The sequence below is a fragment of the Coregonus clupeaformis genome, unplaced genomic scaffold (assembly GCF_020615455.1).
Source record: "Coregonus clupeaformis isolate EN_2021a unplaced genomic scaffold, ASM2061545v1 scaf0332, whole genome shotgun sequence".
NCBI classification, from domain to species: domain Eukaryota; kingdom Metazoa; phylum Chordata; class Actinopteri; order Salmoniformes; family Salmonidae; genus Coregonus; species Coregonus clupeaformis.
In genome coordinates this window covers 414,989-430,518 of record NW_025533787.1, presented here as the reverse complement: position 1 = coordinate 430,518, position 15,530 = coordinate 414,989, and the positions used below count along the sequence as shown (strand labels likewise).

Sequence of the window (15,530 nt, the reverse complement as noted above, 5' to 3'; positions counted from 1 at the left end):
CTTGACCAGTTGCCTGACATGAGCGCTGCCGATGAGATCACAAGGACAGAATCCCATACCTCTATCGCAATGGACGAGACAGGTTCACGGTCAACGCTTGTGAGCCAACAAGAAATAAACATATCTGACACCAATATCATAGTGAAAACTATAATGGACACATTGAAGACGGACTGACCCAGAGATGACTTCAGCAGAAGAACATCTGGATAGGCTCCTGTCAGTTGAAGCCCTTCAAGGTGCGTCTGGCAACCTGATTGCAAAGGTCCATGGTCTCATTCAGGAGATAACCATAAACCGCCAGCTTCAATCCATGGTTGGCCACAGAAGCCTCTCTCAACCAGCGCTGCCTAAACCAGCCCTGAGGAAGCTGTCAAAGGACGATGCCTCAGAGCTCATTTACAACTTTGCCCAGACTTCTGTTAGGAGACTCCTGGGGCAGTGTATGGGAAGGCCTATGCCACCATCGGCTGAAATGGTTTTGGATCAGGTCATCAAGTTGATGACAGACGTGGTGATGGACAGCCTGACTTATGTGTCCAAGTCTACAATGGAGGATGGTAAGTGAAAGTACCTCTTTTCATCTGCATAGGACTTAATTGTAACATGCTCAATACATTGCGTTTTATGATGTAAAATTCACTGGTTGTGTCCAAAATGGCACCTTCTTCCATATTTAGTGCACTACTTTAAACCAGACCCAATGGGCCCTGGTCAAAAGTAGTGCACTATAAAGTGAAGAGAATGCCATTTGGGATGCAGTGACTGACTTCAATGGCTGCGTCCTCTTCTCCCAGTTATTGTACACAGGTCGGTCACACTAGCGTGCTCTTCTCACTCAGACACCAGCAATGCCACAAGTGACATCACTCATGGTGTTGTAGCTGACCTTAATGCTACTGAGGAATTCCTTGCCAGGAGCCTTAGCCCGGCTGATGTAAAGGCTGACGGCATGGCCCGTCTTCCCTCTGCCAGAGGGGAAGAGACTAAGAAGAACAGGAAGTGGCGTTTCCTACCGAAAATGCATACGTTTCCAAAGATCATGATTAAGGTAGGGTGCTCTGTGTTTTGAGATTACCTCTGTAAGGCAGGGCTGACATTTACCCTACAGATTCACTACACCCCTATTGTCTCTCAGCATTAGAACAAAACTGTTGTCATTGTCTTTAGGAGGTTGAGTGAGGACGCTGTAATGCAATCCTAATACACATGGGAGAGAGTCAATGGCTATGTCCCAAATGGCACCCTATTCCCTATATAGTGCACTACTTTTTTACCAGCGCTCTATGGGCCCTTTGTCAAATGTAGTGCCTTACGTAGCGAATAGGGTGCCTTTTGGGATGCACACTCTGTATTTTACACAGGCTCAGTTGTCCTGATGTGTTTTGTCAACAGCTGTTCAAGACAAAAGGGGAACCGAAGAGCCACCCTAAACAGGATGCACTGCCTACCAAACGTCTCAGAGAGACTCATATTTCTCAGGGTAAGTGATAAGCATCGATAATGTCATATTGATGTATCACCCTATGACAAGCTTGTTAAAACTGTGACAACAGATACAGGCAGATCGACGGACAGACAGGCAGATGGACATGCAGGCAGGCAGGCAGGCAGACAGGCAGACAGACAGACAGGCAGACAGACAGACAGACAGACAGGCAGACGGACAGGCAGGCAGACGGACAGACAGGCAGACGGACGGGCAGACAGACAGGCAGGCAGACAGACGGACAGGCAGACGGACGGGCAGGCAGACAGACAGACAGGCAGTGACAGACGGACACGCAGGCAGGTACGGACAGACGACAGGCAGCAAGCAGGCAGACGGACAGACACAAACACACACATTCATTTTCTGATTATGAAATGTTCTTATGACAGATGCTGAGTGTGAGGTTCCAGAGGTTCCATCCACTCCCCCTCCCAAGGAGGACCTGACAACCACACCGGCCCCTGCTCCCCAGGAGTCCCAGTCCCGTAAACGCCCACTCATAGTCAGGGTGTTACACGCTCTCTCCAGAGCCATCTCCAAACCATTCAGAGGAGCTTCTGGGAAGAAGAATTAGCCAAATGCCTGATTTTATTAATATGATATTTTAATCAGAGCCTTTATTTAATAAAACATTACTGCATTGATTTCTGTCTATAGTAGTCTTCATGTATGTGCAAGATAACGGTAAAGTACTTCAAACCACATAGTCAAAAGTATTCATAGTGAAGTACCGTTTATGATTATTGATTGTGGAAATACACATAATACAGAAAAGTTGTTGTCACATATAAAGACAGACATAAAGGAGAACTCCGTAGACCAGTCACATTCTCAAGCCATAACTAAATCCATGAATGGATCTCCTATAAGATGACAGGAGAACATTTGTAACACTTTCTATGAAGCCTATATCTATAATGCAGACACTCAAGTCATTTACATTTTACATTTTAGTCATTTAGCAGAAGCTCTTATCCAGAGCGACTTACAGTTAGTGAGTGCATACATTTTTTTTTTTCATACTGTCATACACTCATAATGACTTAATTGAGTTAAGTGTTAGGTAAAGTGCAGTTATAAACACATAATGAGGGCTTATTATGTATTTCTTGCAATAAAAAAAGAAAAATGCTACTAGTTTATTAAATATTCATGACTGCTATTGCACGGCTCATGTCCACACTTCTGTACAATAGGGGGCAGTAATGCACCATAACGTTGGATGCCAACTGCCTATAAACCCCACTGAAGAAGAAAAAGCTACTCATGTAATGCATGCTGGAAAGCAGACAAAAACTAATGATTTGCAAGAGATCTAAACACGATTTATAAGCTACTGAACAACAAGTCCAAGAAATCATTGCTAACCGCGTTTGCACTTTGAACAGATTTCTCGACAATAATAATGGAAGATGTGACTGGGGCTCAGCTCATTGCAGAGGCACTAAAAGCTCAGGTGAAGTGTGTGCAATTTATATAAAACAGTGTTATACTGTGTAACCGTGTTGCTAATAATATATTAGTCGCTGATCATGTCCTTCGCAGTGAGAATGTAGCACTACGAGTTATGAAAGTGTGCCAAAGGTCATTGCACTGGTATAGCTAACTATTAATATTGTTGTAGAAAAACATTTAGATGTTTATGTGGAATAGCATATGTTAACATAGTGAGTTTTTGTCCTGGGTCCGCCTGGGTCCTGCAGTCGGTGAAAAGCAAATGCACTGCCTGCATCTCAGAACTGCGGCCGCCTTGATCTCATGAGGTTATCGTTGCCCGCGTGTGCATGACGTCAGAGAAAGTCGGGATCAAGTCGGACACAAATCTAACCAGCATGCATTGGGCGGTGATCGCCGGTGATCGATTCTGCTCAGACCTGGCTCATCTCAAATGGGCCTCTTGTCTATGATCTGTCGGCATGGTTATACTGGCCTGTGGCCTTCTTGGAGGCCTTGATGATATCGGAGGGGGGCTCCCATTTGAAGCAGGGCTCCAGATTGGCCATCTTTATGGTCATTATTGAGGACAGGGTGCCATCCAATGCTAGGCTGTTTCTACTCTTGGTTTTGTTCAGTCCCACAACTGAAAACACCCTCTCAGCATCTCCGTTTGCATGGGGCAACACCAGGACAAGCTTGGCGACGGCAGCAAGCCTCTCGAATTCTTTGGCTCCTGTCACCAATGGAAAATGCACCAAAACACAATGGAAAAACATACCTTGATTTTTGATTGATTAATACTGTGAGTATACTGTAGGTTGATCCATTAACAAAGTTCAGATAAAAACATGCATAATTTGCAACATGCATGACACATATATGCATGCAACAATTTTAAGCAACAGATGTAGCCAAGCCACACCTGCCAAAAGGAAAGACAAAAAAGGAAAAAATAATTTACCTTATGCTTCCGGGTTGCCATTTCAGCCCAGAAGCTTTCCATTTCAGTTTAGTCCTGCAGGGATATCATTGGCATGGTCTGATAATTTAGAAACTCCTCACCCAGAAGGTCATGCTCCTCTGGCCAATGGTATGGGAGGAGATGGGGAAACCTATTTATGAAAGTAGAGTTACAAGTTGTTACGTTTTAGGTATATAGTCATCAACCAGCAGCAGTTCATACACATCTTTGAGGAGAAGCCACATAAGAATATCTCATGTGCAGTTTAGGAGTGAACACACCTCATCATAAAACACAGGGTATTTTAGCTAAGATGATAGACAATAATTAGAGAAAAAAAACTAACCTTTCAACAAAGTACAGGACATCTTCGATGTCACTTTCAGCCCTCTGCCGTACATCTACAAATTGTGCGTGCTTGATCAGTGGCTCTTCCAGTGGCAGCTTCTTAAGTGCATAGTCCACAGCACTTGTCAGGAAACACAACACAGCTTCATGGAATGAATCCACCTGCTGTGATGTGATGTCACCCTCGTCGAGTAATCTGTTAAGTTATGCCCTGGTTGTGAACCCAATACAGCATATCGGTATAAGGTACAAGGCTAAATATCACATATCACAGTGTTTGATCATAATAATAGTCAAATACTAACCTGGTAAATGGTTTGCCTTTTCTTCAAAGGCAATTTCACAAGACTCCTCATGGCACTGCAGAGCTGCTGGAACCATAAACTTGGAACATAGCTTGCGTACGAATTTCACCATCTATAACAGACATTTACAAAAATAGTAGGTGAAACCTGTTTTAGAGGACCCCTGCAGATATCAGCAAGAAACACAGAATGGAAAAAAACAGCAAAATCCAATCCCACCTCATCATGTAACAAAAATATTGATGACTGCTCTCTCTGAAGCAGCAAGTTGAAAGAAGTGAAAGTTGGTACGGTGGCTTGGAAGAACAGCAGGTACACTTCTGTCATGGGGTCAGTGAATGTCTGCACAAGTCTCTTGAACCTGGCCTGATTTTTGTCACGGTTTCGGCCGAGACTGCTCCTCCTCCTGGTTCGGGCAGGCTTCGGCGAGCGCCGTCCCCGGAGTACTAGCTGCCACCGCTCTATGTTTCTGCAGTCCATTGCTTTTGTCTGTCTGTACCACCTGTAGCCAATTGTGTGTGGATTGCGTGCCCTATAAGTTCCTTGTTTTGTGTTAGTATTATTGTGTGTTGTTTTTCCCGGTCATGTTGTTCGGAGCTACGTCTTTGCACTCTGTTTGTTTTATGTTTAGTGTTTACGCGTGTTTGCGTAATTCTCCCTCGCCACTTGTTTTTTGTCGAGGTCGTGTTATTGGACTTTGGATTATTAAAATCTGTTGGACTGAACCTCTGTGTCCTGCACCTGACTTCTCCACCACATCCACATCGGTTCCCTTCTGACAGAACAACACACCATCATGGAGTCAGCAGGAACAGCGGCGGCACCCGAATCCCTGGAATACCGGATCGATTACCAGGACACCATGATCCGGCAACTCGGGGCCGCCATGGACGAGGTGTCCAACAAACTGCGCCGTTTGATGAATCGGGAGGTGCCCACGCCTTCTCACACCATCCCAGCACCAACGGCCAGTCCTCCTCTCTCAGCACCGGAACCCAGTGGCATTCGGCTCTCGCTCCCGAGGGCATATGACGGTTCTGCAGCCGGGTGTCAGGGCTTCAAATCAAATCAAATCAAATCAAATCAAATTTTATTGGTCACATGCGCCGAATACAACAGGTGCAGACATTACAGTGAAATGCTTACTTACAGCCCTTAACCAACAGTGCATTTATTTTTAATACAAAATTAAAATAAAACAACAACAAAAAAGTGTTGAGAAAAAAAAAAAGAGCAGAAGTAAAATAAAGTGACAGTAGGGAGGCTATATATACAGGGGGGGTACCGTTGCAGAGTCAATGTGCGGGGGCACCGGCTAGTTGAGGTAGTTGAGGTAATATGTACATGTGGGTAGATTAAAGTGACTATGCATAAATACTTAACAGAGTAGCAGCAGCGTAAAAAGGATGGGGTGGGGGGCAGTGCAAATAGTCCGGGTAGCCATGATTAGCTGTTCAGGAGTCTTATGGCTTGGGGGTAGAAGCTGTTGAGAAGTCTTTTGGACCTAGACTTGGCACTCCGGTACCGCTTGGCGTGCGGTAGCAGAGAGAACAGTCTATGACTAGGGTGGCTGGAGTCTTTGACAATTTTGAGGGCCTTCCTCTGACACCGCCTGGTATAGAGGTCCTGGATGGCAGGAAGCTTTGCCCCAGTGATGTACTGGGCCGTACGCACTACCCTCTGTAGTGCCTTGCGGTCAGAGGCCAAGCAGTTGCCATACCAGGCGGTGATGCAACCAGTCAGGATGCTCTCGATGGTGCAGCTGTAGAATTTTTTTGAGGATCTGAGGACCCATGCCAAATCTTTTTAGTCTCCTGAGGGGGAATAGGCTTTGTCGTGCCCTCTTCACGACTGTCTTGGTGTGTTTGGACCATGATAGTTCGTTGGTGATGTGGACACCAAGGAACTTGAAGCTCTCAACCTGTTCCACTACAGCCCCGTTGATGAGAATGGGGGCGTGCTCAGTCCTCTTTTTTTTCCTGTAGTCCACAATCATCTCCTTTGTCTTGGTCACGTTGAGGGAGAGGTTGTTGTCCTGGCACCACACGGCCAGATCTCTGACCTCCTCCCTATAGGCTGTCTCATCGTTGTCGGTGATCAGGCCTACCACTGTTGTGTCGTCGGCAAACTTAATGATGGTGTTGGAGTCGTGCCTGGCCATGCAGTCATGGGTGAACAGAGAGTACAGGAGGGGACTGAGCACGCACCCCTGAGGAGCCCCCGTGTTGAGGATCAGTGTGGCAGATGTGTTGTTACCTACCCTTACCACCTGGGGGCGGCCCGTCAGGAAGTCCAGGATCCAATTGCAGAGGGAGGTGTTTAGTCCCAAGATCCTTAGCTTAGTGATGAGCTTAGAGGGCACTATGGTGTTGAATGCTGAGCTGTAGTCAATGAATAGCATTCTCACGTAGGTGTTCCTCTTGTCCAGGTGGGAAAGGGCAGTGTGGAGTGCGATAGAGATTGCATCATCTGTGGATCTGTTGGGGCGGTATGCAAATTGGAGTGGGTCTAGGGTTTCTGGGATTATGCTGTTGATGTGAGCCATGACCAGTCTTTCAAAGCACTTCATGGCTACAGACGTCAGTGCTACGGGTCGGTAGTCATTTAGGCAGGTTATCTTAGAGTTCTTGGGCACGGGGACTATGGTGGTCTGCTTGAAACATGTTGGTATTACAGACTCAGTCAGGGACATGTTGAAAATGTCAGTGAAGACACTTGCCAGTTGGTCAGCACATGCTCGGAGTACGCGTCCTGGTAATCCGTCTGGCCCTGCGGCCTTGTGAATGTTGACCTGCTTAAAAGTCTTACTCACATCGGCTACGGAGAGCATGATCACATAGTCATCCGGAACAGCTGGTGCTCTCATGCATGCTTCAGTGTTGCTTGCCTCGAGCGAGCATAGAAGTGGTTTAGCTCGTCTGGTAGGCTTGTGTCACTGGGCAGCTCGCGGCTGTGCTTCCCTTTGTAGTCTGTAATAGTTTTCAAGCCCTGCCACATCCGACGAGCGTCAGAGCCAGTGTAGTATGATTCAATCTTGGACCTGTATTGACTCTTTGCCTGTTTGATGGTTCGTCGGAGGTCATAGCGGGATTTCTTATAAGCGTCCGGGTTAGAGTCCCGTTCCTTGAAAGCGGCAGCTCTACCCTTTAGCTCAGTGCGGATGTTTCCTGTAATCCATGGCTTCTGGTTGGGGTATGTACGTACGGTCACTGTGGGGACGACATCATCGATGCACTTATTGATGAAGCCAGTGACTGATGTGGTGTACTCCTCAATGCTGTCTGAAGAATCCCGAACATGTTCCAGTCTGTGCTAGCAAAACAGTCCTGTAGCTTAGCATCTGCGTCATCTGACCACTTTTTTATTAACCGAATCACTGGTGCTTCCTGCTTCAGTTTTTGCTTATAAGCAGGAATCAGGAGGATAGAGTTATGGTCAGATTTACCAAATGGAGGGCGAGGGAGAGCTTTGTATGCGTCTCTGTGTGTGGAGTAAAGGTGGTCTAGAGTTTTTTCCCCTCTGGTTGCACATTTAACATGCTGGTAGAAATTAGGTAGAACGGATTTAAGTTTCCCTGCATTAAAGTCCCCGGCCACTAGGAGCGCTGCATCTGGATGAGCGTTTTCCTGTTGATTAATGGCCTTGTACAACTCATTCAGTGCAATCTTAACGCCAGCATTGGTTTGTGGTGGTAAATAGACAGCTATGAAAAATATAGATGAAAACTCTCTTGGTAAATAGTGTGGTCTACAGCTTATCATAAGATACTCTACCTCAGGCGAGCAAAACCTCAAGACTTCCTTAGTATTTGATTTTGTGCACCAGCTGTTGTTTACAAATATACATAGCCCGCCACCCCTTGCCTTACCAGAGGCTGCCGTTCTGTCCTGCCGATGTAGCGTATAGCCTGCTAGCTGAATGTTATCGTTGTTGTCGTTCAGCCACGACTCCGTGAAACATAAGATATTACAGTTTTTAATGTCCCGTTGGTAGGATAACCGTAATCTTAAATCGTCCATTTTATTCTCAAAAGCTTGAACATTGGCTAGGAGGATTGATGGAAGGGGCAGTTTACTCGCTCGCCGTCGGATCCTTACAAGGCACCCCGACCTACGTCCACGATATCTCCGTCTCTTCCTCAGGCGAATGACGGGGATTTGGGCCTTGTCGGGTGTCTGTAGAATATCCTTCGCGTCCGACTTGTTGAAGAAAAAGTCTTCGTCCAATGCGAGGTGAGTAATCGCTGTCCTGATATCCAGAAGCTCTTTTTGGTTATAAGAGACGATGGCATAAACATTATGTACAAAATAAATTACAAATAACGCGGAAAAACACACATAATAGTACAATTGGTTAGAGGGCTGTAAAACGGCAGCCATCTTCTCCGGCGCTGTTAGAACAATCCTCCTACAGGTAGAACTTTACCTTGCCACTATACACCCGGCGCCCTCGGGATACGAGAGCGTCTCCGCCCTCATCTCCTGTCTCTCCGGCAAGGCGTTGGAGTGGGCCAACGCCGAATGGAGGGGAATAGACGCCGCAACCATCACCTACGCAGAGTTTTCCCGCCGCTTCAGGACTGTCTTCGATCATCCACCTGAGGGGAAAGCGGCGGGAGAGCGTCTATTCCACCTCCGACAGGGGAAGAGGAGCGCACAGGAGTTCGCACTGGAGTTTCGGACACTAGCAGCGGAAGCGGGGTGGAATAAGAGGGCCCTCATCGACCACTACCGGTGTAGCCTACGAGAGGACGTTCGTCGTGAGATGGCCTGCAGGGACACCAACCTGTCGTTCGACCAGCTGGTGGACATCTCCATCCGTCTAGACACCCTGCTGGCTACCCGCGGACGTCCCGAGTGGGGGTCGTCCATTCCACCCTCCAGCACCTCCGAGCCGATTCCTATGGAGCTCGGAGGTGCTGGTGCTAGAGAGAGGAGGAGAGGGAACCCGAGGGAGGCCATCCCCTGCACCACATGTGGTCGTGGAGGACACACCGCGGCCAGGTGCTGGGGAGGGTCTCCTGGGAAAGGTGACAGCAGGCCACGCACTGGGGAGTCATTTCAGGTGAGTAGGCGCCCCACTTACCCAGAGCTCTCTGTTGGTCACATGAGTATTCCTGTGAGATTTCCACGGGTGGCACCTCATTCCCAGCATAAGGCGCTAGTAGATTCAGGCGCAGCTGGGAACTTTATTGATCGGGCATTTTGTGCTAGGTTAGGAATTCCCCTTCGGCCGGTAGAAGTTCCATTCCCTGTCCACGCATTAGACAGCCGGCCGTTGGGGTCGGGTCTGATCAGGGATGTCACAGCACCGCTGACGATGACGACGCAGGGGGGGTCATGAGGAAATCATTCAGTTCTATCTGATTGACTCTCCTGCGTACCCAGTGGTGTTGGGCCTTCCCTGGTTAAGCACCCATGATCCTACCATAGCGTGGCAACAGAGGGCTCTTATGGAGTGGTCTGCCCAGTGTGTAGGGAGATGTCTAGGTGTTTCCATAGGGGCGACCTCGGTAGAGAGTCCGAACCAAGTGCCCGCACTGCGCATTCCCCCCGAGTATGAGGATTTAGCACTCGTGTTTAGCAAATCGAGGGCAACACGGCTACCTCCTCATAGACAGGGGGACTGTGCGATAAATCTCCAGACAGGAGCAGCTCTTCCCCGGAGTCATGTGTATCCCCTGTCTCAAGAGGAAACTGCGGTTATGGAGACTTACATAGCCGAGTCCTTGGCACAGGGATACATACGGTCCTCCACTTCTCCGGTCTCCTCGAGTTTCTTCTTTGTGAAGAAAAAGGACGGGGGATTGCGCCCGTGTATTGATTACCGTAGTCTCAATCAGATCACAGTGAAATACAGTTACCCACTTCCACTGATTGCGACGATGACGGAGTCATTACGCGGAGCGCGGTTCTTCACAAAGTTAGATCTCAGGAGCGCGTACAATCTGGTGCGCATTAGGGAGGGGGATGAATGGAAAACAGCATTTAGCACCACCTCGGGTCATTACGAGTATCTTGTCATGCCGTACGGGTTAATGAATGCTCCTTCAGTCTTCCAATCCTTTGTTGACGAGATTTTCCGGGACATGCATGGGCAGGGTGTAGTGGTGTACATCGACGACATCCTAGTGTACTCTTCTACACGAGCCGAGCATGTAGCCCAGGTGCGCCGAGTGTTGAGACGACTGTTGGAGCATGACTTGTATGTCAAGGCAGAGAAATGCCTGTTCTTCCAGGAGTCCGTCTCCTTTTTGGGTTATCGGTTGTCCGCGTCTGGCGTGGAGATAAAGGTAGACCGGGTATCGGCTGTGCGTAATTGGCAAACTCCAACCACTGTAAAAGAGGTGCAGCAGTTCTTGGGTTTTGCTAATTACTACCGGAGGTTTATTCGGGGTTTTGGACAGGTTGCAGCTCCCATTACGTCCCTGCTAAAGGGGGGGTCCGGTGCGTTTGCAGTGGTCGGCTGAGGCGGACAGGGCATTTGTCAAACTAAAGAACCTGTTCACCTCGGCTCCTGTGCTGGCGCATCCGGATCCCTCTTTACCATTCCAAGTAGAGGTAGACGCGTCCGAGACCGGTATTGGGGCAGTTCTATCACAACGGTCCGGCACGCCACCTAAACTCCGCCCCTGTGCGTTCTACTCCAAGAAGCTCAGCTCGGCGGAGAGTAACTATATGATGTTGGGGACAGGGAGCTGTTAGCCGTAGTCCAGGCCCTAAAGGTGTGGAGGCATTGGCTTGAGGGGGCTCAACACCCTTTCCTCATTCTGACGGATCACCGTAACCTGGAGTACATCCGGGCAGCTAGGAGATTGAACCCTCGTCAGGCTAGGTGGAACATGTTCCTAACCCGGTTCGTTTTTAAGATCACATACATCCCTGGGTCCCAGAATGGTAAGGCAGATGCCCTGTCCCGGCGGTATGACACAGAGGAGAGGTCCAACGAGCCTACTTCCATACTGCCGGAGTCTTGTTTGGTGGCTCCGGTGGTATGGGAGGTCGATTCAGAAATCGAGCGGGCACTGCGTACCGACCCTACTCCCCCCGAGTGTCCTGTGGGGCGGACATACGTTCCGCTCGAGATTCGTGATCGACTTATTTATTGGGCTCATACATCACCCTCCTCTGGACATCCAGGTATTGGCCGGACATTGCACTGTCTTAGCATGAAATACTGGTGGCCAACGTTAGCCAGGGATGTGAGGGTTTATGTCTCCTCCTGCTCGGTGTGTGCCCAGTGTAAGGCGCCTAGACATTTGCCCAGGGGTAAGCTATATCCCCTGCCCGTTCCACAACGACCATGGTCCCACCTATCGGTGGATTTCGTAACCGACCTTCCCCCCTCCCAGGGGAATACCACCATTTTGGTCGTTGTGGATCGGTTTTCCAAGGCCTGTCGTCTCCTTCCCATGCCGGGTCTCCCTACTGCCCTACAAACCGCTGAGGCCCTATTCACCCATGTTTTCCGGCACTATGGGGTACCCGAGGATATAGTGTCTGACCGAGGTCCCCAGTTCACCTCCAGAGTTTGGGGGGCGTTCATGGAACGGTTGGGGGTCTCGGTAAGCCTTACCTCGGGGTACCACCCAGAGAGTAATGGGCAGGTGGAACGTGTCAACCAGAATGTGGGTAGGTTTTTGAGGTCCTATTGCCGGGACCGGCCGGAGGAGTGGTCTAGGTTCATCCCCTGGGCAGAGATGGCCCAGAACTCTCTCCGCCACTCCTCCACCAATTTAACACCCTTCCAGTGTGTTTTAGGTTATCAGCCGGTCCTGGCACCATGGCACGAGAGCCAGATCGAGGCCCCTGCGGTGGACGAGTGGATTCGGCGCTCGGAGGAGACGTGGGATGCTGCCCATGTCCATCTGCAGCGTGCCATCCGTCAACAGAAGGCGAGCGCCGACCGCCACCGCAGTGAGGGACCGGTGTATGCACCGGGAGATCGAGTCTGGCTCTCGACTCGAAACCTGCCCCTCCGCCTGCCCTGCCGGAAGCTGGGTCGGCGGTTTGTGGGGCCCTTCAAAGTCCTGAGAAGATTGAACGAGGTGTGTTACAGGTTACAACTGCCTATAGAGTATAAAAATATTAACCCCTCGTTCCATGTGTCTCTTCTCAGGCCGGTGGTAGCTGGCCCACTCCAAGAGGATGAGATAGGAGAGACCCCTCCGCCCCCTTTGGACATCGAGGGGGCCCCGGCGTACAGGGTCCGGACCATCTTGGACTCAAGGCGCCGGATGAGTGGTCTCCAGTATCTCGTGGAGTGGGAGGGGTACGGTCCGGAGGAACGGTGCTGGGTGCCCAGGAGGGACATACTCGATCCATCCCTCCTGACTGAGTTTCACCATGGGCATCCCACGCGCCCGGGTCCGCGTCCTCCTGGCCGTCCCCGAGGCCGGGTCGGCGCACGGCTGGAGCCGCGTCAAGGGGGGGGGTACTGTCACGGTTTCGGCCGAGACTGCTCCTCCTCCTGGTTCGGGCAGGCTTCGGCGAGCGCCGTCCCCGGAGTACTAGCTGCCACCGCTCTATGTTTCTGCAGTCCATTGCTTTTGTCTGTCTTTACCACCTGTAGCCAATTGTGTGTGGATTGCGTGCCCTATAAGTTCCTTGTTTTGTGTTAGTATTATTGTGTGTTGTTTTTCCCGGTCATGTTGTTCGGAGCTACGTCTTTGCACTCTGTTTGTTTTATGTTTAGTGTTTACGCGTGTTTGCGTAATTCTCCCTCGCCACTTGTTTTTTGTCGAGGTCGTGTTATTGGACTTTGGATTATTAAAATCTGTTGGACTGAACCTCTGTGTCCTGCGCCTGACTTCTCCACCACATCCACATCGGTTCCCTCCTGACAATTTTCATCTTGAATCAATCAATAAATAACACAAAACAAGAGGTTGTCATTAATACAAGTATGTGACTAACAATCCATGTAGTTGCTGCATAATGAAATTGAAAATTGATGACCATACTAGCAGATTTTGTAGTAGCTGGCCAGAGGTTCATACAGCCTCAGGATCCTGGTCACACAACGTTCAAGGCTTAGCCAACGGACCGAGATATGCAGGAGGACCTCCATGTACTCTGCTTCATGGAGCTCACAAAACTCTGTTTTAGACATTTGTCACGAACGTCTACAAAGTGAGTGGACCAAGGCGCAGCGTGTTGAGCGAACATGACTTTATTTAATTAAAGTCCACGAAACAAAACAACAAACAATGACGATATCGTGAAGTCCTCGGTGACACTGACCGAACATGGAACAAAAACCCACAACCACAAGGTGAACACAGACAGTTTAAATATGGCTCCCAATCAGAGATAACGAGCCGACAGCTGACACTCGTTACCTCTGATTGGGAGTCACTTGACCAAACAAGAAAACACAACCAATGACAACCCAACCAAACAAAACACAACAAAACGAACACACCCTGGCTCAAAATACAAAGTCCCGGAGCCAGGCGCGGACTGCGACCGCGCCTCAAAACCCCAAATAGGGGAGGGCTGGGTGGGTGTTGCTCCTCGGAGGCGGCTCCGGCTCCGGGCTTGACCACCACCCTACTTCAATCCCCCCGTAACGCCCCCGGTCCGATCTGACCCAGCTGGCTGGATCAGGACTGACGACGCGCACCCCTGGCTTGGCGCGTGAGGCAGGAACGGACCGGACCAGGCTGACGATACGCACCCTAGGCTTGGTGCGTGGAGCCGGAACGGACCTCACCAGGCTGACGACTCGCATCCCTGGCTTGGTGCGAGTAGCAGGAATGGGCTGGATCAGGCTGACGACTCGCACCCTTGGCTTGGTGCGAGTAGCAGGAACAAGCTGGACCAGGCTGACGACTCGCACCCTTGGCTTGGTGCGAGTAGCAGGAACGGGCTGGACCAGGCTGACGACTCGTACCCTTGGCTTGGTGCGAGTAGCAGGAACGAGCTGGACCAGGCTGACGACTCGCACCCTTGGCTTGGTGCGAGTAGCAGGAACGGGCTGGACCAGGCCGACGACTCGTACCCCTGGCTTGGTGCGAGTAGCAGGAACGGGCTGGACCAGGGTGACGACTCGCACCCCTGGCCTGGTGCGAGTGGCAGGAACAGGCCGGGTCGGGCTGGCGACGCGCACCGTAAACTTGGTGCGGGTGGCAGGAACAGGCCGGACCGGGCTGGTGACGCACACCGTAGGCTTGCTGCGTGGAGCAGGGACAGGCCGGGCTGGGCTGACGACGCACCCCGTAGGCTTGGTGCGTGGAGCAGGAACAGGCCGGGCTGGGCTGGTGACGCACACCGTAGGCTTGCTGCGTGGAGCAGGGACAGGCCGGGCTGGGCTGACGACGCACCCCGTAGGCTTGGTGCGTGGAGCAGGAACAGGCCGGGCTGGGCTGGCGACGCACACCGTAGGCTTGGTGCGTGGAGCAGGAACAGGCCGGACTGGGCTGGCGACGCACACCGTAGGCTTGGTGCGTGGAGCAGGAACAGGCCGGGCTGGGCTGGCGACGCACACCGTAGGCTTGGTGCGTGGAGCAGGAACAGGCCGGGCTGGGCTGGCGACGCACACCGTAGGCTTGGTGCGTGGAGCAGGAACAGGCCGGGCTGGGCTGGCGACGCACACCGTAGGCTTGGTGCGTGGAGCAGGGACCGGCTGGGCTGGGCTGACGACGCACACCGTAGGCTTGGTGCGTGGAGCAGGGACAGGCCGGACTGGGCTGACGACGCACATCTTAGGCTTGGTGCGTGGAGCAGGGACAGGCCTCACCGGACTGTGGAGACGGATAGGAGACCTGGAGTGAAGAGCGGCCACAACCCGTCCTGGCTGAATGCCTACCCTCACACACTCTGTGTGAGGCATCCGCACAGGACGTACAGGGCTGTGTACCCGTACCGACATGACAGCACGTGATACTGGAGCAGGATATCCGGGACCGCGGAGAGGCACTGGAGACCACGAGCGTTGAGCCGGCACACTCCGTCCTGGCTGCATAACCCCCTTCGCACGACACGTG

General features: G+C 50.9%; 1 protein-coding gene across 1 annotated transcript; it reads left to right on the top strand.

The window, feature by feature from the left end:
- The first annotated feature begins 211 nt into the window (after positions 1 to 211).
- Positions 212 to 2,066, top strand: LOC121560722. Its single transcript, XM_045214903.1, has 4 exons — positions 212 to 560; positions 843 to 1,051; positions 1,396 to 1,483; positions 1,882 to 2,066. Exons 1-4 carry the CDS (start codon positions 314 to 316, stop codon positions 2,064 to 2,066), a joined length of 729 nt encoding a protein of 242 aa, XP_045070838.1. The 5' UTR covers positions 212 to 313.
- Positions 2,067 to 15,530: the final 13,464 nt, after the last annotated feature.

What these genes read in the sequence shown, in the direction of transcription:
- LOC121560722 (XM_045214903.1), top strand. Translation starts at nt 314, where the DNA reads ATGGTTGGCCACAGAAGCCTCTCTCAACCAGCGCTGCCTAAACCAGCC. An exon ending in CAAGTCTACAATGGAGGATG is followed by an intron (nt 561 to 842) that starts GTAAGTGAAAGT and finishes CTTCTCACTCAG; the next exon opens with ACACCAGCAATGCCACAAGT. An exon ending in TTCCAAAGATCATGATTAAG is followed by an intron (nt 1,052 to 1,395) that starts GTAGGGTGCTCT and finishes TTTTGTCAACAG; the next exon opens with CTGTTCAAGACAAAAGGGGA.